The sequence below is a fragment of the Camelina sativa genome, chromosome 11, assembly GCF_000633955.1.
Source record: "Camelina sativa cultivar DH55 chromosome 11, Cs, whole genome shotgun sequence".
Classification (NCBI taxonomy): domain Eukaryota; kingdom Viridiplantae; phylum Streptophyta; class Magnoliopsida; order Brassicales; family Brassicaceae; genus Camelina; species Camelina sativa.
The window spans coordinates 47,786,106-47,809,617 of NC_025695.1; the positions used below are offsets into that span (position 1 = coordinate 47,786,106).

The 23,512-nt window shown below is 37.3% G+C and overlaps 7 protein-coding genes across 9 annotated transcripts in view; 2 read left to right on the forward strand and 5 right to left on the reverse strand.

Moving 5' to 3' along the window:
- Positions 1 to 43, reverse strand: part of LOC104729064 (NAC domain-containing protein 82-like) — a 4,891-nt gene extending 4,848 nt beyond the window's left edge. The window contains exon 1 of the mRNA XM_010447961.2: positions 17 to 43. Coding sequence (XP_010446263.1) covers positions 17 to 43 — 27 coding nt within the window. The remainder of the gene's footprint in view (positions 1 to 16) is intronic.
- LOC104727036 (NAC domain-containing protein 82-like) lies at positions 8 to 2,250 on the reverse strand. 2 transcript variants are annotated; one of them, XM_010446031.2, is made up of 5 exons: positions 2,159 to 2,250; positions 1,349 to 1,786; positions 973 to 1,250; positions 423 to 887; positions 8 to 338 (listed from the first exon to the last, which is right to left on the reverse strand). In XM_010446031.2, exons 2-5 carry the CDS (start codon positions 1,503 to 1,505, stop codon positions 153 to 155), a joined length of 1,086 nt encoding a protein of 361 aa, XP_010444333.1. In that variant the 5' UTR covers positions 1,506 to 1,786; positions 2,159 to 2,250; the 3' UTR covers positions 8 to 152. The 2 variants fall into 2 exon arrangements, with proteins under 2 accessions (XP_010444333.1, XP_010444332.1); XM_010446030.2 differs by having other exon boundaries at positions 1,349 to 1,809.
- On the reverse strand, positions 3,482 to 10,824 carry LOC104727038 (phosphatidylinositol 4-kinase beta 1-like). 2 transcript variants are annotated; one of them, XM_010446032.1, is made up of 16 exons: positions 8,658 to 10,824; positions 8,168 to 8,359; positions 8,012 to 8,060; positions 7,356 to 7,488; positions 6,766 to 7,213; positions 6,538 to 6,621; positions 6,323 to 6,442; positions 5,688 to 5,757; positions 5,493 to 5,590; positions 5,251 to 5,355; positions 4,905 to 4,958; positions 4,662 to 4,805; positions 4,514 to 4,567; positions 4,327 to 4,401; positions 4,130 to 4,213; positions 3,482 to 4,011 (listed from the first exon to the last, which is right to left on the reverse strand). In XM_010446032.1, the coding sequence occupies exons 1-16, from the start codon at positions 10,212 to 10,214 to the stop codon at positions 3,910 to 3,912; spliced, it is 3,369 nt and encodes a 1,122-aa protein (XP_010444334.1). In that variant the 5' UTR covers positions 10,215 to 10,824; the 3' UTR covers positions 3,482 to 3,909. The 2 variants fall into 2 exon arrangements, with proteins under 2 accessions (XP_010444334.1, XP_010444335.1); XM_010446033.1 differs by lacking the exons at positions 3,482 to 4,011; positions 4,130 to 4,213; positions 4,327 to 4,401; positions 4,514 to 4,567 and having other exon boundaries at positions 5,238 to 5,355.
- On the reverse strand, positions 12,441 to 13,861 carry LOC104727039 (non-specific lipid-transfer protein-like protein At5g64080). Its single transcript, XM_010446035.2, has 3 exons — positions 13,378 to 13,861; positions 13,126 to 13,152; positions 12,441 to 12,816 (listed from the first exon to the last, which is right to left on the reverse strand). The coding sequence occupies exons 1-3, from the start codon at positions 13,742 to 13,744 to the stop codon at positions 12,659 to 12,661; spliced, it is 552 nt and encodes a 183-aa protein (XP_010444337.1). The 5' UTR covers positions 13,745 to 13,861; the 3' UTR covers positions 12,441 to 12,658.
- Positions 15,624 to 17,438, forward strand: LOC104727040. Its single transcript, XM_010446036.2, has one exon. The coding sequence runs from the start codon at positions 15,789 to 15,791 to the stop codon at positions 17,127 to 17,129; it is 1,341 nt and encodes a 446-aa protein (XP_010444338.1). The 5' UTR covers positions 15,624 to 15,788; the 3' UTR covers positions 17,130 to 17,438.
- On the forward strand, positions 18,525 to 19,036 carry LOC109127455. Its single transcript, XM_019232145.1, has one exon. The coding sequence runs from the start codon at positions 18,551 to 18,553 to the stop codon at positions 19,034 to 19,036; it is 486 nt and encodes a 161-aa protein (XP_019087690.1). The 5' UTR covers positions 18,525 to 18,550.
- LOC104727041 (peroxidase 69) lies at positions 20,672 to 22,144 on the reverse strand. Its single transcript, XM_010446037.2, has 3 exons — positions 21,649 to 22,144; positions 21,381 to 21,540; positions 20,672 to 21,255 (listed from the first exon to the last, which is right to left on the reverse strand). Exons 1-3 carry the CDS (start codon positions 22,072 to 22,074, stop codon positions 20,846 to 20,848), a joined length of 996 nt encoding a protein of 331 aa, XP_010444339.1. The 5' UTR covers positions 22,075 to 22,144; the 3' UTR covers positions 20,672 to 20,845.

Here is a 23,512-nt window from a genome sequence, read left to right on the forward strand (position 1 = left end):
TTCTTTTCGTGCAGACAGAGATGTCAACAGAAGAAGAAAACATTCTTCACTCTGGTTATTAAAAGCTGCTTCATATGTTTATGTTTGGACTCTCTTTCCATACTAGAGCAACAAAGATAATACTAAACGGTCGCTCCTAACTCTGACCGTTGTTAGCTTCTTGATTCATCGGGATTACTGGCTTGAGCGTCCGGAGAAGGAGGAGTGGGCGGCTGTATCAGATCCTCCATCTCCATGACCTGCTCGTCGCTCAGGTCAAACATTCCACTGAAATTGCCATCTCCTAAGACTACTGGAGCTTCCTCCTCGTTTACATAAACATCAGGCTCATCTCTTACCTGTAGATTATTAATTCAGAAGCAATCAACCAAAAGGAACACTGAATGATCTGATTCATCAAAAGCAATGATGCAGAGGCTTACCCCATTCGGGTAGTCGAAATCGTCGAAAGGTAAACACTCGTCATTCACAACAGAAAAGAGATCTAGCATCGAATTTAACTCATCGTCATCATCGTGGGGTACGTGGGGAACCTCAAGAAGAGGTGAAGAAGACATGGGAGCGTAGCCTACGACATCACTTGTTAGAGGTGGAAGCACTGTGGCAGTTAGTGGCGGTACATCAGAGACGCAAGATTCTGATATCACTCCTGCTGTTAAACAATCTTTAACAGCGTGCGATTGTGAGGTCGTAGCAACTAGACTGGTTTCTTTGCTAGGACCAGGACAAGGACCAGCGTTTACTGCAGAAGGAATAGCTACAAGGTGTTGAGTATCTTCTTCTTCATCACCACTCCAATCCTCGTCCTTATATGGAGCTCCATATTGAGAACCATGTCTTGGTCCAAGCCCATTTTTCTTAAAGAGAACGCAAAGCACATAACTATCCTGCAGAGCATAAGACTGAGTAAGACTTAACAAGAAATCAGTATATTAAAAATGAGCTTTCGTTAACCAAAAAAAAAAACATTACCTGAGGAACATTCTTTTGAGCGAGTACTTGGTCTTCAAGTCTATATTCATGTATGACCCAATCAGTCCGATCACTACGAGGTGTTTTCCCAAAGTGATAAACCAGAGTTCTTATCTTCCCAACGACTTCGTTATTGTATAAAACATCTCTGTCTCTCCCTGTGGTCTTCCAGTAACCACATTCAGTCGAGCGGTTAGCCTTACCGCCTTTGGGATACTTCTTTTCTCTTGGGCAGAAGAAGTACCACTTAAGATCACCAGTCCCTAGACATGATTTCTCTGTACAATACACAGAAGCCTCTTTTACGTTTTGAGAAAAAAACAAGAAAGACCCCCCCCAAAATCCAAAACAAGCTTTATGAAAAAAATTGAGTTACCGGGTAAATCAGGTGGTTCGAACTTGTAAATGTCGATCTCAGCAATGGCATTAACTTGGAACTTTTTCCCCAAAACTTTCCTCTTCAAGTAATATCTCACAAGTTCAACATCAGTCGGATGAAACCGAAATCCAGGTGCCAAGTTAGTTTTCACCATTGAACCCAAAGGGTTAAAACTTTCACTACACTAAGTAACTTCCCTCAATAGTACACTCACAGTAACAAGACCAAACAGAATCAAACACTCTTTACCAAACAGAGAAAGCTAGGGAGAAGAAAGAAGAAGACAAACTTGAAGGGGGTCTGAAAGGTTAAAGTAAAAGTAGAATGGTTGAACAAGATTGTCTGAAAGCACCACAACAACCTCGCTCTGCTGATATAACCACAGTCACACCAAAGAAACGATGGATTCTTCTTGCAGATATCAACAGACATCTGCTGTACAAGTCAAAAAGAAACACCTAACACACATCAAAAACAAGAAAATTTACTTATTAATGGAAATGCAACAAGAAATTCTAGGGTTCAGTTTTGATTTTGTGATTTGTCTTTTTTTACTGATCAAAATTTGGTAAGGAGATAATTTCCACAGCAAAAAAAAATTAAGCCTTTGATCAAGGGAAAGCATCAAAATTGATATAGCTTAGATCAAACCCAGGAATCACACAAAAGATGAAAACCCATAATCAAAGAAACAGAGAATACGAGAGACCACATCGGAAACCGAACCATACTAGAGTAAGAAGAAGCATTTATGAAAAGCGTTATGTAAAAGAAACAGAGGAGATGAAAAGAGATGAGAAGTCGCACCCGTAGGAGAAGGAGAAGCGGAGGAACAGACGACTGTGGCCGGAGGAGAGAGAACGAGAGTATAGCTTGAAGGAGAAGCCAGGGGAAAGAGTTAGTGACTGATGGGGTTTAGGGTTTATATAGATCTAATTATATTTTACGCGTTTCTTATTAGACAAATAAAAGCTTTGTGATTATTTTTGCAATTAACTGATAAAAATGTAATACTGTAAAGAGACCAAAAACCAAAATAATATATACAGTATACACTATACACTATACAGTACTCGAAAAGTTACATTTTTGGGGGGTTTTGTTTTTACTCTTTAACTATTGCTGGCATAAGTTATGGTCTGTACTCTGTAAAGTGTTAAGTAATTCGATTTTTGATAGTTCAGTCTACTTTTTCAATGTGTTACTTACTGGTTTCCAATAATTTGAAGATTTATGATAATTAAAATATATAGCTTTGATCTTTCTTTATTATTTTTGTCAACTGAATATATTTTTTGATCTTATCATTCAAAACGGAGATTGCATAAATATAAATTATAGTAAAACTGAAAATGGGATTTAATCAATTAATAATAATTGGATGCATCTTGGAATTGGAAATAAGTTAGGCAAAATGCTGATTATATATGTATATATATATATATATGTTGAAATTTGGTTTAAGATTTATGAATTTATTTATTTGAAAATTGAGTTATCTTGTCAAAGTTTGAATTGAAGATAAATAAATATATATATATATATATATATATATATGTAAATCAAAATTTATAAATAAATTGAAAGCTAAGGAAACGAAGCTGAGCATCCTTCATTGGCCCAATGACATCACCCACCTCAGACAGATTTGCCTTTTCTTCAACTATAACTTAAAATTTTATTTTATTAAATACTTTTCCCCTCCACGATTTGTTGGTTTATTTGGTTTGTTTAGCATAAAGATAATTAATATTTTCTTCTATGTGAAATGTAAAATGCAATTGGAAGATTCCTTTTTCTATTTCGAAATTTCGTTGATCTCCCTTAACTAGATTCAAGAAAATCTGCCAGTTAAAGTAAACGGTAGACCTTTTATACTGTACGTGACTACGCTCCCTAATCCAGATGTTCCAGAAACTTACTAAAATAAATAGCCTACAAAATCAATTACCACTATAATTTATACTCTGACAATTGATTTCCCTAGTATTGAAACTTTTCATTTGATAACGGCTTAGAATCATCAGTCAAAGAATCATTTTGCGAGGTTATGAAAACGAAAAAGATGAGTATATATATATATATGTTCTGTTTCGTTTTCTTGCTAAGACTCTAATTTTAACAAAGAAAAAGAAAAGATACACAATTTATACAATAAGATCACAATCATCCGTTTTGACTAGAACAAATTTAAAAACAAAACGTTACCCTTTTTTTTGTCCTCTGTAAAAGGGTTTTGTTTTGAGCTTTTTGGGAGAGGAAGAAAATTTCAGGCTTTTTGCCTTCTTTTCCCCTACAAGTAGAGCAAGTAAGATAACAATCAAACCTCTGCAAAAATCATATTCTTCTGTACACAAACTTGTAGACTTCTCTTCTACGTGTTACCGGTTTCTTCTTTCACGTTCAATCTCTCTCTCTTCAGGCATCTCTTCTTCTGCCTTTGGAAGGATTCTGATTGCTACTATGAAATGGGTTCCTCAGAAAAAAACATATCGTTTTATGAGCTAACCCAACAGACAAATCGTATGCTGCGAGTTTTTTTACCCTAATTTGGAACATCACAATATTCCATTTAAGACCCGTTGGTAGTAATCATATTGCCGTGTCCGCCAAGCATCTAAGCTACTGCTAATGAGAGAGAGCACCAAAGAGACACATTGCTGGTTTTGTGATCCCCCAAAACAAAATAAAGAAACAAACAAACGAATGAGGAAACTGTAGCGGATCCATGTGATACAGTTATGTATATTTCTTCCAAGGAGATTAAAAAACACTTACCTCTTCAGTTAAACTTAGATGGAACCGTTTTCTTAAGTTCTGAATGGTTCGTGGACCACCTTTGAAGCAAGGGAAACCCGAATCCTGATAGAAACAACACCAGTACATGTAATTCACAAGGTAAATAATTAGGCTTTGCTACCATATAATTTATAACTGATTCTGGTTAGTAAAAAGAAACTAAAGAGAATATGAACCTGTAACATTTCAACTAAGAGAATAATCCGTTCCGCGTGCTTTCTACATGTAAGGAATCCTTGAATGCATAGCACCTAATTAGGAAGATATGAAAATTAAGTGCGATTTCACATAACTGCTATAGATTGAAAAAGTCGTCTTAAGTGACTTAAATGTGAAAGGTGAGAGGACAAGCCATGGGGATACCTTGAAATAGTCAAAGAACTCACTTGGAACCCCGTCAGCATCAGAGTCCATGACCTGGATGTGAGAAGTTTTTTTTGTAAATTTAGACTTAAGGATTCAACTGCTTCGCAGAAGGAAACATGACTAAAAGAACTTTGAAGTGTTTTACCTCAAGAAGTTCACGAGTTAACTTAAACGGGGCACTCTCAAAGTTTACGCCACCCGGAGAATTTGAAAGCATAAAACCGAAATCAATGTGTATAATGTGACCCTCTTCATCCAAGAGAAGATTTCCATTATGACGATCTTTTACCTAAAAGGAACCAGGGGGACAAAAGCAATAAAATGAAATGTCAAAGCATGCTATCCTTGAAACAAAACAATGGCATCAGAGCGAATAAACCCAATTTACCTGCAGAAGGTAACAGACCAAAGAATATCCGGCCATACTCTCGACAAAATTCCTCTGCATAAGAAGCCATTTCAGAAGGTTATATACACAACATGGCATCAGGCACAAGTTGGTAGTTATGCACATAATCCTCAAAGTTTCAACCAAGCAGCTTCGTTGAAAATAATTCAGAAAGAAACTATTTTGAAAATCAAATGCAAAGTATATTCTCAAGAGAATGCAATTTCTGTAATTTCGGCACTTCTCCCGTTTCACAATAACATGTTTAACATACTGAAATCAAGCAATTTCCTGTAACCAACGTTCTGGTTGAATAAAACTATTAAGACCTACCAGCAGTACATACCTGGGCGAGCTTAAAACTCGGAGAGTTTTCTTTATACTTTGCAACAAAGAAATCACGTAGGCTCGTTATGTTGGGATATCTACTTTTGATGGAATGAATAGAAGCCTACAGGAAAAATTTGGTACCTTTTATATGCGCTTTCAATGTAAAAGGATTGATTACAGGATAAAACGTAGCAACAAAACAGATATGCAGAAACTTTGTTGCTAGTACAATTATAGAGTTCTGGTTTACACAATTACCGTATCTGGAATTGTTTCTATAAGGGCAGTATAAGAAGATGTAACCAAGACTTCATAAGGACGTAACCAGAGGGGTAGACCTGCTTCCTGGAATATATCTAGCACATGAACGAAACAGTTACTTTACAAGGATAAGTAAGTACACTAAGAAATAGGATATTAAGATACTGGTAGATGTAAAAAAGTATCACCTACCATAAAAGTGAGAAATGAGTTGCACAGCAAGATGTTCCTGCCTACAGTCGTCACCGCTCTTCACAATAATCTGCGAAAATCTAGCTACTTAATAATAGAGATAGAAAGAATAGCATTTGGAAAAATGGTCAACACACAAGGACACATTTCAATAAAGATTAAGCATGGAACGTATCTAACATCTTTGGTATCAGCTTTTCAATGTTATCAAACACAAAATTCAGCCGGAAAGAGAGCAAAAGGCAAAACGCGTATCATAAGCAATGTCTCTCAGAAAGTTATCATAGACTCATGCATCAGTCATAACTTTGATCTCTACATTGTTGCAGGCTTAGAAGAGAAAAATGCTATGATCAAAAAGAACGGATGAGTGTCAAATAGTCCATAGGTATTTTTCACTAAAATCGAGATCACACTAGACCTTAATATTCCTTAATAGACATTCTGGAATCACAAATTACAGTCCTTTAGACAAACAGAAACCGTTGGGTACTATATCAAACTAATTGAGGCCTTCAGGGCCCAAAACATATACAGATTCTATTTCATCAACAGAAGAACTTAACTTAGAGGATTATACCCATTTGGCAACAGAAGTAAAAACGATGAATGGTTTGGATTTTTGTAGCACTTACAGAACGCAGGTCCCAACCAGGCAATTTTCCATATATTGAAGCTTTACAAATTCTGTCTCGCTTTCCCTCCCAAAGTTCACCTGATAAGGCATCACCTTCTTTCAGCATTCCACCGTTGGCCTGTTAAAAGAACACAAAACATAAATAAATAAGGTTCAACATTTAAAACAGGAAAAAGAAGAGGATGATCTATATTATGTTAAATATGCATTCACCCTTGGTTGTGCATCCGATGAATCCTCCTGACCAGCCCCTTTAAGTGGAAGGCCTGGAGGTGCCTCTCCCTTCGCTGCAGCAGCCTGCATAAGTGGTTTATTTAAGGATTAATGACAGGTAGAGAAACAACACAAAACAGAACACATACAATTTCAATATCTTGACTTTTTCTTACCATGGACGCCTAAATAAGAAAATGAAGTGCAAAGCATGTCGGAAACACTCACCCTTACTTCCTCCATGGCAACAGTACTTGGAACACGACGATGTTCCTTTTTACGTGGGGCTGATGGATCAGGAATGCCTTCCATTCTAAGTCCTGGGTCAGCCGTCACGACCACCCTTACCCATTCAAGATCAGTGTTCAGCCCCGTCCTTTGGGCCTCAGCCATGACATCATCAAGTGAATCGCTCAATGAGTCAAGAGCTGAAGTACGATTCTCCACTGAGAGACTTACACTGACAAGTTTCGCCTTCACCTCTGACTTAGGAGTCATTGCTTGATCAATTGCTTGGGCAGTGGACAACGACATTCGGTCAGCACTGTTGCGATAAACTTCTTGCGTAGTCCATAGTGGATAAGCCCATGGAGGAGGTTTTTGCAAAAAGGCGTCACCGTTTGCCAATGGAATGCCCCCTTTAGAAAGCTTCTGGGAGTTAGAGGTATCCTTAGCACTGCCGCAACAAGTATCAGAAACAAAAAGAACAATGGGGTAGTGTTATTATGAAAAGTTTTACATTTATTATGATTAAGGGATACAGAAAAGAAGGTAACTTCCTGTTAAAAGCAGTAAATTGGTAAGAACATTATATTTACCTGGGTGTTTCCGCTTTCAAAACTTCTACTGAGATCATATATGGTGCCTTTTCCCTAGAATTCAAAAGAATGCATTCGTCTTCAGGAATATGGACCACGCGATAAACTCCTCTCCCCATTGGAAAACAAATTCCTGGAAGATTATTTGAATTTTTTTTAAATTATGAATTTAAATTTCGTATCTGATAACAAAACCATTTTACCACAACAGAAAATGACAAAAATAAAATTAAGATTCCAATAATCCTTTAAAACGCTAATCTTTAGACGCCAAAAAGATTGGACCACATTATTCTCTCACGAAAGAAAACACAAGTCCAAAGAAAATCGTATACAAGAGAGGAAAATAAATGATGAAAAAGAGACAAGAATAAAATAAATATATTCTTAGACTGCAGTATGTTCTGAAAACCTAGTCAGTGAAAACACTGACCAACATCGGACTCATGTATGCAACGAAAAATGATATACGACATACTAGTTTTTTTTAAGACAAGTAACATGATTTAGCTCTCAGCAACATAAACAGAGCAAGAAAAGTTCAAATACTATCTCAGAGAAAGCATACATGACCAGACTAATGTATGCCGGCTCAATAATTGAACTACACAAATAAAGTAAACCCCCAAAGAATAACTCTAATTTCAGAGAAATACCTCCAGTGGTTTCAGCTTCCGATAAATGAAAGTTGATCTCTGCAAGAGACTAAAACCAAACAAAAGAAATATAAAATTTAATTAACTGCTACAAAGATAGAATTTGACACCTCAAACTTAATAATCAATATGAGAAAGTCAGGTGGAAAGGATCACCTCCCGAAGAGCAATCTTCCTATCTTCTATGGGAAAGATATCAACCAAACCATATGATGTTTCACACAAAGCTTGTACAAACTCCAACGACTCGTGGTAAGCCCCTTTCCTGAACTGTGATGCAGTATTGTTTGGTAGCGGGGGCTTACCAGATGGAGTATCATCCCGCTGTTTGGGTGAGCCTGGACGTTTCTGCAATGGTAATAATAAGAAACATTGGTATGAGATGAATCAAGCACATATGGGAAGAAAATATGCCCATCATAGATAACTAATCAACTGAAGTCGAACAACCACCCTGTTTCACCCAACATTTGTGTCAAGTAAAATTCTTAAGAAGTAGAGATATAGGATTGTTCCCTACAAGAATCTTGACAAACAATCTGAAGATATGGATCGAATGAAAAGCGAATGTCAAAACAGTGCAAATGTAAACAGTGTCTGCAATAAAACAGAAACACAAAAGACCAAGTCAAATAAAGAGGCATACCTCCTTGTGTTTCTTAGATCCAAACAGTTCAGAATCTTCAACAGATTGGTCACGATCTCTAAACAACTTGCGGAAAAAGTTTTCTGTCCCAGGACTGCTTTCAACTAAGCCATTGCTGCTATGTTCATTTTCTGCAGCAGGCTTTGCATCTTCGGGATGTATACGGAATAATCTTTTGAACAGAGAAAACTCTGGAGATTCATCACCGTCGCTTTCATTCCCATCATCGGCCTTGATAATGTCTTTCTTGTCATCAGATTTTTCCTTAAAGAACTTTTTAAAAAAACCCTCTCTCTCATCCTCTTCACCAGATTTCTTATCGGCATCCACTGTTCCATTGGTTTCATTCTTTTCACTACCAGGTCTCTTGTCATCATTTTTTTCCCTGAAAAGTTTCTTAAGGAACCCATCCTTGTCCTCATCATCCACTTCTTTAGGAACTTTGTCTTCCTCTGGTTTGCTGTCACGGAATAGTTTCTTAAAAAAACCTTCTGAGTTTGGGTTTGACTCCTCGTCCTCGTTTTTACTCTCCCGTAACAACCTCTTGAAGAAACTGTCTGAATTTACACCCAATTCCTCTTCATCTCCCTTATTATCTCGTAACAATCTCTTAAAAAGCCCATCTGAACTCGATGTCAATTCCTCAGTTTCTCCTTTACTACTCAAGAGCCTCTTGAAGAACCCCTCGGAACTGTTTGTTATGTCCTCATCTTCTGATTTATTGTCTTTCAAAAGGCGCTTAAAGAAACCCTCTGAGTTAGGTATTGGTTCATCAGCCTCACCTTTGTTGTCCCTCATGAGCCTCTTGAAGAATCCTTCCTTTTCACTCTCTTCATCATCTTTGTCAACTGACTTTCTAAACATTAAAGCATCTCTGACTTTAGGACTTGGGATAAGCTTCTTAAAAATCTTATTGTCCTCGGAAGGTAACTGACTACCATCATCCAGTACGTTGGTCCCTGGCGAAGGTGAGAATGACAAAGACTTCTGGGTGGGAGGAGATAACGTTAACGAGAAGAGCTTCTGTTTTGACGACAAAAGTCTATTTAGGACCTGATTCTTGCTCCCAGGGGTTGAGACATCGTTCTGGGGACGCATAAGAGGAGACCACTCACCCATCAAAGTAGCTGCAATTTGACACTTCTCTTGAATCCTGCTGATGCCTTCATTATCGTCAGAGTCCTCCAGCTCAGCCAACAAAAACCAATGCACTTTGAGTGCGATTTTCAGTGACTTGGCACAGATGTCTATTACAAACTTATCAAGAGATGGGCTTGGTTTGTGCACCATCATGTAACAAATCTGGAACAGATAACTCTCGATACCAGATAAGGGAAGGGTATACATCCTATTGCATAAGTAATCCCTAACACCAGCATGTGGGTGCTTGTACAGATAACTAACTGCAATCCACTCACAGAAGAAGGCAGAATCGAAAAACCTAATGAGCCAACCATTAGAACCGGTATCGCCGATGATATTACTGTGCGAGGTAATCTCACGAGGTGACTCAGCCGAGTCTCCTCGGACCAGAGATAGAAACCGTCCCATAGGCATCCTGATCAGGTAAGGCCAAGCTCACAGACGTAAATCATCCGTCGAGAAGACGGATCCAGGACAAAATCCGAACCAAATAAAAGAAGCCTCTCCACGATAACTAAACCCTAGGATGGAATCGTAAAACCTTAACTCAAAAAAAAAACTAATAGACCTTTACGTAACCTCCAAAAGCTCAAAATCCCAATGGCCCTATATCGACGAATTTTGGCTTTACGAAGCTAAACTCTCCGACGCTAGCAAACCTAAATCGCGAAGAAGAAGATTAAAAACACAGCAGACAGAGATTCCTCGTATCCTACTCAATCCAATCGCCGAAAACCGAAGGCGATCGGAAATTTTTTCCCAGAAACCAAAAACTAAATCTCAGGAAAAGAACCAAGCGATCAGCTTATATCAAAGGATAATCCCGTTCTTCCTGCTCCACGAGATTCTCCGCTTGGAAATTTCAAATAAAATTTGAAGCAGAATCAAGTTAGCATAACCGGCCGGAGTAGATCGCCGTCGTCTCAGCCGGAAGCGGTTTGTGGTGGATACGGTCGTCGTCCTCGGCTGTTGGTGGCAGACAAAGAGAGAGAGAGAGAGAGAGAGAGAGAGAGAGAGAGAGAGGGGAAAGTAATTATTATTATTATTATTCGCAACACTTTGAAATTGTTATTTTTTAAAACTTTTTGAGTTTTTTTAATTAATTTAATTTTTGGTCTTTAGTAAATTCGTAGGAGTAATATAATACGTACTATTTTAAATTTAATTATTTTTAAAAAATGGCGAAGGGAGGTGATCTAACGTGCGCTGGAAAGTCCACGCGATCATAAAAATTAGTTAAAAATCTTCGTGGGGGAGAAATATAAACGTGATTTGTCCACGACGGACACTTTCCGACAGATTAGTAATTTTCATCGACAGTTGATTTTATCATTAACATTGATTGATTTTTTGAATCTTGAATTTGATAAAAAAGCTAATCATTAGTAATTAATTTAATTACATGAAGAAAATGGAAGTAAAAAAAAACATAATATTCTTTTTCCACGATGTCACGTAACATTTTGTTTTCCCTTACATCAGATTTAATTTATTTAAAAAAAAAAACGATTTCAGATTTACAAAATTACCCGGATAGGTAATTCAGGTATATTTACAACACTACACTAATTTTGTTTTGTGATTCACTGATTCTATACAATGTGATCATCAACTAGATCACCAACCTCTCTTACCCTCATATCATACAACTGATCATAGTTTATCTGTTGAGATATATTAAGTAGCCCATGGGCCATGGCAGTAGGTGGCGTAGCCCCAGTAACACACTTAAAATACCGAAAAATCTATCGTCATCATGTAAATTCAAGAACATGGTTTAGGCTTTAGGGGCCCTTACAAATCCATCTCTGCATATATATGTCCTAAATGCTCTTAAGGGAAAAAATGTGATGTGACCATATGTGACCAATTTTTGGCATAATGCAGTGTCCCTATGAGGCTTTTGAAGGAAAAGTTTCATGTCTGGGTTGGATGCTGAAACTTATACAAACTAGATACACAATTAGAAACAGATGATAGGGGAAGGATCATGCATTTTGGCAAAACATTTAACTGATGCGTTTGGCTTAGAGATATTTTCTACTCGTTCGATAGAATACAGTTGGAAATGGTACAATAGTCAAACTGCGCAGTAAGAAAAAGAAATATGGAACTTTTGAACATATTTTGGGACATACGGTTCTGAGTGACGGTATATATGTGCTAGGCGTGGACCATATCGTTACAGACAGATACTTATTTCATAAGGTGTGAAAAAGCCTGTTTAAGGGAAGTTTAGTAAGTGATGGCCTTGCATAAACCTTTTTTAAACAAAATTCCAATTTTCATTTACTAAAATGACGTCATTATAGTTTTAATTAGAAAAAAAAAGTTTAAATAAAAAATATAATTACTTAAGTTTGACATTACAACACCTTAAAAAAGACGTAGTCGTTTGTCTTAATATTAATTTGTCCAACTTAGATTTCTTGAAATTTTGTTTCTGTTTAAAATTTTTGAGTAGAATCACAGAATAAAGTGTAATGATATCATCCTAAGATTTGTTTTCTTTTGCAACTATAATTTATCATAATTTACATCATCCATGATTCATCCAACAAGTTAAGCTTCTTAAGAATACTGCTTGTAAACAACCATAGGTAATTTTTATTTCTAGGATTACTACAAAGAGAGAGAGAATAAAACGAGTGAGGGATAATAATAATAACCGATAAGTCGAATAAAAATTAGGACCAATGTGGGCGACAAAGTAATAACATAAACTAAAAGAGTAACAGAGAAACCGAAATGGTCCCAAAACAGAACACTCCAAAAACACACACATAGTTTAACTCTAAAAAGACCCTAAAACCAATTTCATACAGCCAAAACTAACTGGTGAAAATGGCTCAGGTTCTTTACATACTAAAGGAGAACAATACGAACAATACGGCGCTGAATAGGGTTGTGATCGAGATCGGAATCAAAGAAGATCCGTCGTTCCCTGGAGACGGGTTTGGAGCTAGAGTTCCGGCTGAGTCAGGTCCAGCAGCAGCAGCTGCTCCTGGAGCTAGACCTGAAAATTTTGGTTCCAAATTACGAACTTAAAACTCATAAAAAGTTGGAATCCTTTTTTTTTTTTTAACAAAAAAAGGGTTTCACCACATCCACACAAACTATATGCTTTTTGGGATCATGTCTACATTAAACATTTGAAAGCTCCAAGCAAAAACCCAGAATATCAAAACAATCGACAGTTTTAAAAAATCATTTCAAATTGAAATTTAAAAATACAATAAAGCAAAGAATTGCATGAGACAAAAATTAAAGACTAAATTAAGAAACAAAAAAAAATTAAAATCAATAAAGAAGAAATACAAAATACCTGGAGCAACAGTAGGAGCAACAGACACTGCAAGAACAACAACAAAAAAGAATTGTAAGTAGATTAGTCAATGACACAAAAGTATATGTATATATATATTCAAAAACCAATCTTTAAATAGGTTTAAAAAGAAAACACAAAAACATTTACTTAATTTAACTGAAAAAATGTAGATCTAAGAAACCGCTCAAAATTTTTTTGAGATCCACGGAATCGAAAGAGAAACAAGTGAAAGAAAAGAGTAGATCTTACATCCACAGTTAGCAATGGAAGGAGCGTGAAGCTTGCATGCGGCAGGAAGAGTAGAAGCCTTAGTGATGTTCAAAGTAACTCCAAGAGAAGCACTGCTCTTAAACGCTTCACAGAGACACTCAGCGTCAGTCTTGAGCACCGTCTTAAGCCCTGAGCAGCAAGTACCTTCCGGTTTCGTCACCGTGCCTCCGCTCGTAACAAAGGATAAACAGTCAGCCATGTTGAGTATGATAGTCGAACAGTCAACAGAAGGAGCCGGCGCGGCCGCATGGTGGTGAGATGCGCTGAGAACTGAGACGGATGAGAGAGACAGAAGAAGGACGGCGAGAAGGAGAGGTGTCACGGTGGAGGACAGTGTAACGGCCATTGTGTGGGATTTGTTTCTTCTTCTTCTTCTTCTCTCTTTTTGCTCTTTTGAGTTTCTGAGGAGAGAGTTCAGAGAAAGAGAGAGAGAGAGGGAAGTTTTTTAATGGTGGGAAGTGGAAAGAGTGAAGAGGAAGAAGAAGTAATATGTAGTGTAGGTCGGTTCAAGGGTTTGGGGTAATGTGCAAAAACGGTGACGTTTAGGTATACGTGTCATGCATTTTCATATGGATGCGTGATCGTGGGGTCTTTTACGAAGAGACCTGCCCTTTCATCTTTCCTCTGCTTTCTTTCTTTTTTCTTTATACTAATATTTATTTTCTTAAAACTAATTTGGAAATTTGATTAGATTCTTATTTTCATTTACTAAGAACAAAATTATTGGCGTTCAGATAGGCGTGGGCAAAATACTCAGATTCAAAGATCCAATCCGAATCTGATCCAAAAAACCTGATCTGAATCCGTATTCGAAATTGTAAAATACCCGAACAGGTTATAAATCTCTAAATCCGAAAACCCAAATCCGAATCCGATCTAAACCGAAATCCGAACGGGTATCCGAATATATCCACATTACTAATATATAGTTGTAATATATTAGTAATGTTTATAATATTAATAATATAAGTGTTCAAAATATTCATATTTTTAGATATTTTTGATAATTTGAAGTATTTAAACTGTTTATTAGTAAATTTGGGTAAAAATACTCTAAATTTTCAGATATATTGCGTATTATTGAATAATTTAGATTAAATTAGATACTAAAATTTTGAGTTTTGTAAACTTTGGATAATCTGAATTTGAACCCAAAAGACCCTAACCGAATCCGATCCGAACCTGAAGTTTAAAAATAACTGAACAGTCCTATATCTCTAAATCTGAAAACTCGAAAATCCGAAATACCCAATCCAAACCCAAACGGATGTCTGAATGTCGAGGCCTACTTGTTCAGACTACATACAGCTAATATAATTATGAACGCACCTCCGAGTTCTTGTTCATTGGCTTCCTTTCCTTTATAGCCGAAATTTGCGGTGTATAAATTTCTAACAATTATAGGGATTCCAAACTAATTACACTAGTGTCAAAAAGTTGGGTATTTTCTAAAAACAAAACACTCAATAGAGTAATCAACTGTATATACAATTGATATCGAGAAATCAATTTTAATTTCTGTGGTCAATATTGAAAATACCAATCATCATTTAAGGAAATGTTTTTATTTTCAAAACCCTTCTTTAATGTTTGGTAGTATTTTTTAACTTCTATGTGGTTGTGGATCGATCGATAAGCCATTGACTCTATGTAAATAGTGAAATGATTTGTGTATCATTCAATTTCCTTAAACTGCCGACATAACAAAGTCATTGAAACTAGTTGAATCTGAATGCAAATACTTAATTGTAGCATGTCAATATTGCTTTTATGTTGATAACGTATAATGTCCACAAGTAAAAGAAGCGTAAAGAAAAGAAGAAGATAAATACTATATTTAGCTTCCACGATTCACCTACATAGAAAAGTAAGTTATTTCTTGAACATGAGTTTGGAAGGTAGAGATAATTATAAATGGCATATGGTGTACAACTTACTCCTGAATCCGTTTGCCGTACACATGCATTTGTATTTTAAATCGAGGATGATTTACCATTGTATGTTAAAAGCAACAAATCTTATTCCCGAAAATGAAATAAAAAAGAATCCGGTCGACGTGTAAAGATCACAGAATCGGATCGTAAAGAAAGCTACCTACCGACTTCAAGCAATACTGACGGTAACTATTTTTTATTTTATTTTTCTTATTAAAAACTGGGCCAGAACTCGAAGCCCACCAAACCTGACCTTGTAGAGAAAAAAATAATAAAACCACCCCATAACTTCTATCATCTTTCGAAACTAGCCCCATAAGAAACAAATTGTATTACAGTGATCCTAATTTGTTGTAAAAAAACAAATTATTTCGATCATCCTAGTTAATCGGTTTGCTAGAATCTAGCTGAAACTTTCCCTTTTGTCTCCCCACCCAAGTCAAACCCCAATTTCCCATGGACTTCTCCGTAAAGCCTCTCGGCGGCTCACCTTCTCCATCGTCCTCAACCTCTTCCTCCACTCCTCACCGTTTCAAATCCGTTACCACACCAAGCGCTTCCGCCGCTGCCGTCTCAGGAATCTCCCCCTCCGCTGCCGCCGATCGAGATCCGATGCATTCTTGGTGGGAGTCAGTTTCCAAGCAACGCTCACGCATCCTCTCTCTCTCATCTCTCCTCTCCGGCGATTCTCACTCGGAAAACGGCGACGTAACTCCGATCTCTTCTCTGGCTGATTCCGATCGGCCGGCGCTATCGTTGCTCTCTTCTCGCGCTGCTTACTCGTGGATCTCGTCTTCTCTTTGTAATCCAGCTTCTGGTTCTGGATCTGATCCGCTTTGTCAATGGCTATACGAAACCTACCTCTCCTCTGATCCACCGCTTCGTCTCGTCGTCTTATCGTTCCTCCCCTTACTCGTCGGAATGTACTTATCTCGAATTCATTCCATAGATTCGTCGTCTCTTCCGTCTCTCTCCGGATTCGAAGCTGTGCTTCTCGCAATCTTCGCCGCCGAGGTTAAATCTCGCGGAGGTAAACCTATACTCGTACACATCCCAGATCTCTCTCAGCCATCTCTTTACCATTCACCGCGAAATGACAGATCGCGTGATTCTAATCCAACGGCCTCCGTCGGAGTCTTGTCTCCGCAGCTTGAGCCTCAGATCGCGGTTAAGTCAACTAAGCGAGCTAGCATCGTTGGCGTGGGACTACAATGCTATTTCAAAGAGATCTCACAGATGCCTGCTTGGTCTAAGCTAGAATTCTGTAAATTCTCTGCTGATTGGGCAGGTCAAGACTGCGATTGCAAAGAAAAGATCGATGGAGACGAAGACAAAGTCTTAGCACTGACCAATGGTTTCGGAGATTCATCCTCGTTCAATGGTAGTAGTGGACGTAGCCTTGAGATAGAAGAGTATTTTGATAGATTAGCAATCAGAGAGAACGAAGAACACTCTAGCAGCTCTGATGGCGTTGGAGGAAGAGGAGTGAGGATTCCACTTCCATGGGAGCTGTTTCAACCTACGTTAAGGATTCTAGGACATTGCTTGCTTAGTCCGTTGAGTACTGGAGATGTCAAAGATGCAGCTTCCAATGCAGTGAGATCATTGTACGCAAGAGCATCTCATGATTTGAATCCGCAGGCGATTTTAGCTACAAGGAGTTTAGTTAACCTCGATACAAGCGCACGAACTGCTGCTGCAAAGACCGTAGCTGCAGAGACTGTTAATGGTGGTTCCTCGAATGTTAACACGCCAAGCAAGGCGAAAAAACCCGAGATTCTTCTGGCATCAAAGTGAGTGTCTAGTGTTTCTTTTAAACCTGAAAATTGTTTTTGGTTTGTGTAGGTTATGTTATGATGATGTATAGTTGAATTTGAAACATGTGAGGGGACAAAATGAAAAATTTGCAGATTGATGTAGAAGAAGAATCTTTGTGGTTTCTCATTGTTGTGATACTTGAGTTGTTTTAAGACTTTCCGAGGATTAATTGGTTTGGGTTAGAGAAGTTTGTGGTGGTGAATGGTCTTAGTGTTGTACTTGTATGATCTTAGTTGAACAAGGATGATCTTAATTTGCGGTTGTGGTAAAATTGCTTGGATTGTTTTTTTTTTTTTAGAGTTTTTAAATCTTAAATTTCACTAATCAAATTCTGGAATACACTGTTCGTCTTCCGTTAGTAAACCAAAAAAATTCCACTCTTTGTTTTTCTTACGTTTTGTTGTGATTTGTTAAAATTTGGGCTACGGTAAGAAATCAAACTTAACATTTGATCTGCAAAATATCTGTAATATACTAATATGTAAAACAAAACAAAAAGGAGCCCAAATCTAGAAAAGGCCAATAACTAATGGAACCCTAGAAGCCCAAAATGTTCATTTGTTTGGGCCATGCATAATTTGGAGATGTCATTACTATTTTTTTTGTAGTACAAAATGTTCATTTGTTTGGGCGATGCCTACGTAAAGGCATGAACATATACTTTTCAAAATTGGATGACATAAATGAATCCTAGCTTCTTTGACGGGGGGAAAAAAAAAGAAAAACGAAGCATGCCTTTTTATAAACCATGGTTTCACATTGTTGTAAACTTGTAATGCTCGAGTTGTTTATTAAAGACTTTTTCGGTTACGTGTGTTAACGAACACTTGTAATGCTCAAAGTATTTCCACGGAAGGCGCGATATTGTAATGCTCAAAGTATTTCCACGGAAGGCGCGATATTGTAATGCTCAAAGTATTTCCACGAAAGGCGATTAAACATATTTATGCCTTTTTTTATTTTATTTTTGGCAAGCTTTCATTGTTTTTCCAGTTCTTGTTAAAATCTAGTGGGTAAAACTTTTATTTTCCACTTAACAATATTTTATTTTTATTTATATTTTTCAATAAAATCAGTTAAATCAGTTAGGATGGAAGGATTAGCTACAAAATAAAATTGTGAAGATGATTGAAAATGACGGGACATCTTTTATACTGATCTTGGGTATAAAAACAAGCAGAGGAACGATTGAAAATGACTTATGTAGTAGATGTTAAAAATATCAAGATGATTGAAAATGACTTATGTAGTAGATGTTAAAAATAAGCTGTCCCTGTTGAGAAAGAAATCCTCACAAGTGCTGGATTCGTTGACTACGTCGGATTAACTGTGACTTTTCCAACAAAATGTTTATAAAAACAGACAAATCCCAGAGGAGAAGAAAGGGAAGATTAAACAGTATGGCGACTACAACCGTTCAGAGGTCTGGAGAGGAGGAGCAAAATTATGAGTTATACTCCGATGCAGTGCACAAGTTCATGGTGTCAATGAACACTGTAGTTCTTGGGTTTCTCCAGCTCGGCGACCCATCTGCTGCCGGAGCCAATACAACTTCCTCTGCATTTGTCTTGTTCGAAACTTATCGAACCACTTTCCTCTGTTACTGGGTTCTCATATTAATCTACGCCCTTCTTCGTATCTACGAGATCAAGCTCCGCAGCCGTTGGTTTCGTATGCTCGTGGGACATATTAGCCATCTATTTGGCTCACTCGCACCTCTCTTGCTCGTATCTGTTATTTCTCCCATCTTTTCTCTTATCGTTGCTCCCGTCTGGCTTGTTTGGCTTTCCACGGTACTGTACATCGCTTTCCGAGAACTCAAAAATCCGCGAGCAAATTCATCGGGGGAAGTCGAGCTAACAACCCCGCGAGTGATGACGGTGTAGGGTTGTGTAGGGGGCGGATCTAGAAAAAGGCCACGGTTAAATCAGTAAAACATATTATCAGTTTTTCTAGTTGATTTGGTACAAATAAGAAGCCGACACGTGGACGGTGGTGAAAAGTAGAGTCAACGGCCACGATTAGCCGCAACAAACGATGCATTTACTTAAGAACAAAAACATTTCATTTACAAAATATCTGAAAGTTGTAAAAAGTTTGTTACGATTCATTTTCTCTGGGTTCGTTGATGATTCTTCTCAAGGTGGATCCGAGTTTCCTTTGTTTCATGAACATTGGTTTCTCTTCTGTAGTCGGTTCTCGTGAGTGAATATATGTTGTTGAAGTGTTTCATGAACGTTGGACTTTTCAGTAAAAAGTCCACTTTTTTTTTCTTTTTTTTTTTTACACTGGATGACTTTATTAAAATGAAAGGAGTACAGAAACAGAATTACAAATAAGAGAGAAAAAACAGAGCCTCACTCAAGACCTTGACGCTCCATGTCAATACGATCCAGCAACCAAGACCTAATCCACTTTTTGTTTATGTTAAAAGTTGGACTAAAAATGTTTATTTTTATTTCTTAGCGTATAACTTGTTTATCAAAATTTTACCAAAAAAAAAAAACAACTTATTTATCAAAACAATAGTTTTCTCTTTTTGTCTTTTTTTTTTGGTGTGCTCCAAATAATATGTTTGTCTTATCCTTTTTATCCTTTGTGTCTACGTGAATCGTATTTGATCTGCAAAAATATGTGTGGTACAAGAACTGCAAAGCAAAACAAAAAAGGAGCCCAAATCGAGAAAAGGCCAATAACTAATGGAACACTAAAAGCCCAAAATTTTCATTTGTTTGGCCATGCATGATTTATAGAGATGTCATCACTATTTTGAAGCGAAGTAAAGAGTATTGCAAGGAATTTACTATCATTCGTCAATTTTATGATCATGTTGACCTCTTTTGACTAACTAACTTATCAGCACAATGGGCCATGGCCTATTTAGGTTGGCACAAAATCGAACTGATGATCCGTAAACATCATTCTCCATCGATCCAATATCTTGCAAAAAACTTTGATGATGCATATTCTTTGTTGTTCATATAGTCCACCTTTTTATGAATCAGCTAATTCACACACATTGGATAGCCCATAAGTTATTTTGTTTCGGTTTTAAGTGCGGGGATGTTGCGTTGAATATGACAGCGCGTAACGGCAATTCAGAAATCAAACACCCAAATCTTGTATTATTAATCAACAAAAACATCATTTTGCTACATAAATGATTATTAGAAAATTCTTCTTCTTTGACCATAAAAGAATCCAATTTCTAATTAGGCATTTTCGATTAAAAAATAACAAACTTAGGATAATGATTACCGATTGTATACTTCACTGGAAATCTGGAATCCACAAGAGGTTTAACTTCTCTAATTCAAAAATAGACCCAACAACATGTAATATTTAAAGCTTTTCAGATAATTAAATATCAACTCCAATATTTTGAATTAAGTACATCTAAACTAGTGATTAATTTATGAATTTGCTAATCATTACTGATGGAGTATAGATAAGCTTCCATTAATCAAACATATTCAACACTTTTTTGCCTTGACAAGTTCGTTCATTCTTCCGTACACGAGTGAAGAAACAAATAACACTTTTATATACTACAACTTTGTTACAAGTACAATCTTAAATCAAAACGTAACCATCGACCACAAAATGCTATATATCAAGCTTATTATATAAAACAAATGATTATTAGTTAACAAATTCATAAATTAAAAACAAACCACACATTTGTGCTTTTATTCTTAATTAATCGCAGAGCAAACCCTACGAATCTCCCCATCTGATCCAGTCTTAACTTCTATGAGACTCATCTTGACCATCGACTTCCCGAACTCGGTTCCGAACCTCAAGGATGGTCGGCGTAAGCCTAATAACCTTTCAATGATTACTCGGGTCTCGGTGTCCTTCCATAGAACTAGATCAGATTGGAGAACCACGCGACTTGACCTCACGTTCCTAAGGAACGATGTGTCAAACCTGTCAACACTTCCAGCGTCTAACTCAACTCGGGTGCCTCCATTTTGAGGGCATCGAGCCTGAATCAGCGGTACAAAACTCGGGTCGATTGATGGGTCAGGTTGTCCTGTCCCGTTGAAGTTAAAGAACCTTCCCCTTACTAGACCGCAGCCAGCAGTTCCTATTGTGTGTCCCCCTGGTCATAATCAAAACTCACTAAGTTAGCTAGTAGGATATAAATATACGAACTAACGGCTAATTAGTTTTCTGAATATACAATTCTAAAGTGTTACATTTAAATCATGTGCAATTACAACGTACCAACAAGAGTTACGAGGTCTAATGTGTTGAGAGTTTTAGCAGCGAAGTCTTGCTTCTGCTTAGAGACGGGGTCGCTTGGTCCGGGCAAGTTCACGTCTGAGGCTTGCGAGATTCGGCCGTCGAGACGTCCCAATGGCACTTTCCAGCTTTGCCCACCGCTCTGCATAAAGCAATATGAAATGACCGTTAAACACGGCACCATACTAGAATATAATCCTTGATTGTAGGTGATATATATGTAATGGGTCTAATAATTTCAGTATATTACCAAAACGACGGCGTCTCGGGTAGCAAGGGTGAGAATATCAGCACAAGAAACGGTTCGAGGACAAGCAACCTCAAGCCGAGCCTTAACCTCTTCAATAACTTCGAATCCTCTCAATGAACGGTTGGGACCTGCAGTTCTCTCCGAGGTGTTACCAGCGAGGAGAATCGAGCCATCACAGCCACGGACAAAGCAATCGTGAAAATGCATTCGCAAAAGTCCAGGTGCATTAGCCGGGTTCGACCGGACATGAGACTGAACCACCGATCTCACAATAGACTCTACGTTTCGGCATCTATTCCCGTAAAACCCAACTCGCGGTCTTCGACCACCACCGCGGTTTGAGACACGGTTCCCTTGTGCGGTTACAGCTGCAACCAACACTAAAAACGTTACTAGAACGGATAGCAAATTATAACCACGACCCATTTTTTCTTTTTAGTAAATAAGAAACTCTTTGTGCTTTATAGAAGTTGTTATTTGTTGTGTGTTTTGATGTTGGTGTTAAAGGGTTTGTATATATAGGCAAAAAAGTCGTAGGAATAACAATTGTATCGAGCAACTTCGGCACACGACGCAGAATTATGGGAATTTTATAAGTTGATTAGTTTGCATATATAATGGTGTATAATAGTCGGTCCATTGAACATCTATTATACACACTAGGAAAACGACCCGTGCGTTGCCGCACGGGGAGGTGAAATCCTAAATTGAAATTTAACATTTGTAATTCATCCTAAATTCTTTCTTTTCTCAATCAATTTGATCATTTTCACTTCTTGATATTGCTTTCTGCTGATTAAAAAGCCAAAAATTCATTTCAATGTTATTATATTTTATGTTGTCACACACAAAAGTGAGCCTTTTTTAGAGCTTGATTTACTATGAACATTACTTTTAACCATATATAAAATTTCACTTATGTTTGTCTCCGACCATATGGTGCTATATATTGGTATCCTTTCTTAATTCGCTATTAGAAATTGTCTTTGTTGTTGATCATTATCAATCGAAATACATACAAGGCTGCTTCTCTCTTGGTTTATTTACTAAATCGAGAAAATACTAAATGCCACTTGTCGAAGGAAGGTCGAAGATTGGGATCGGAGTAGATGGCTGGATTGAGTTTCGTTTCCCCTTCACTTTGATACGCGATTTCTCTTTCCATAGATTACTGATTCACAAATCACAATCAATATTCCGATGCTGTAAGCAAGTGGAGTTTGTATACAAATGATTTACTATGAACATTACTTTTAACTATATATAAAATTTCACTTATGCTTGTGGATGTTTTTTTCTCACTTTTAGATATATACAAAACCAAGTTTTATATGACCGACCAATCAAACCTAATTGGTTAGTATAGAGTAACTCACATTCTTCAGCTACAACTTTTAGAGATATATATTTGGCTATAATGCTTTCCACAGTTACATGCATGTTGGTCTCACGTTTTCCGTCAAAAGACCCCCTTCTTTCCTCCCTTTTAATGGGTTAATCTTGATTACCTTATTTCCTACTAACACATTTGATACATGGATTTGTAATATTTGCTTCAAATCACATATTCCTCTTTGGAAAAGAAAAAAAATCAAGACGTAACAGACTACGAATGCATATAGACAAAACTTGTACACTCATCAGCTATTCAATCAAAGCAATTCAATTAAACTACAAAAGTTTAGAAAATTAATAAAGTATAGAACATATGATTTTATGTTGGTCTCTCCCAATCCATCTCATTCCACCGCGTCGGCTACTCTCCTTCCAGGCTGCATCTCCCTCTATTTGATTTCCCACTTATGTCTATGAATCGGTACCATCATGTTTTTCAATAAACACAGCGAAAACGAAGTCGATGTGG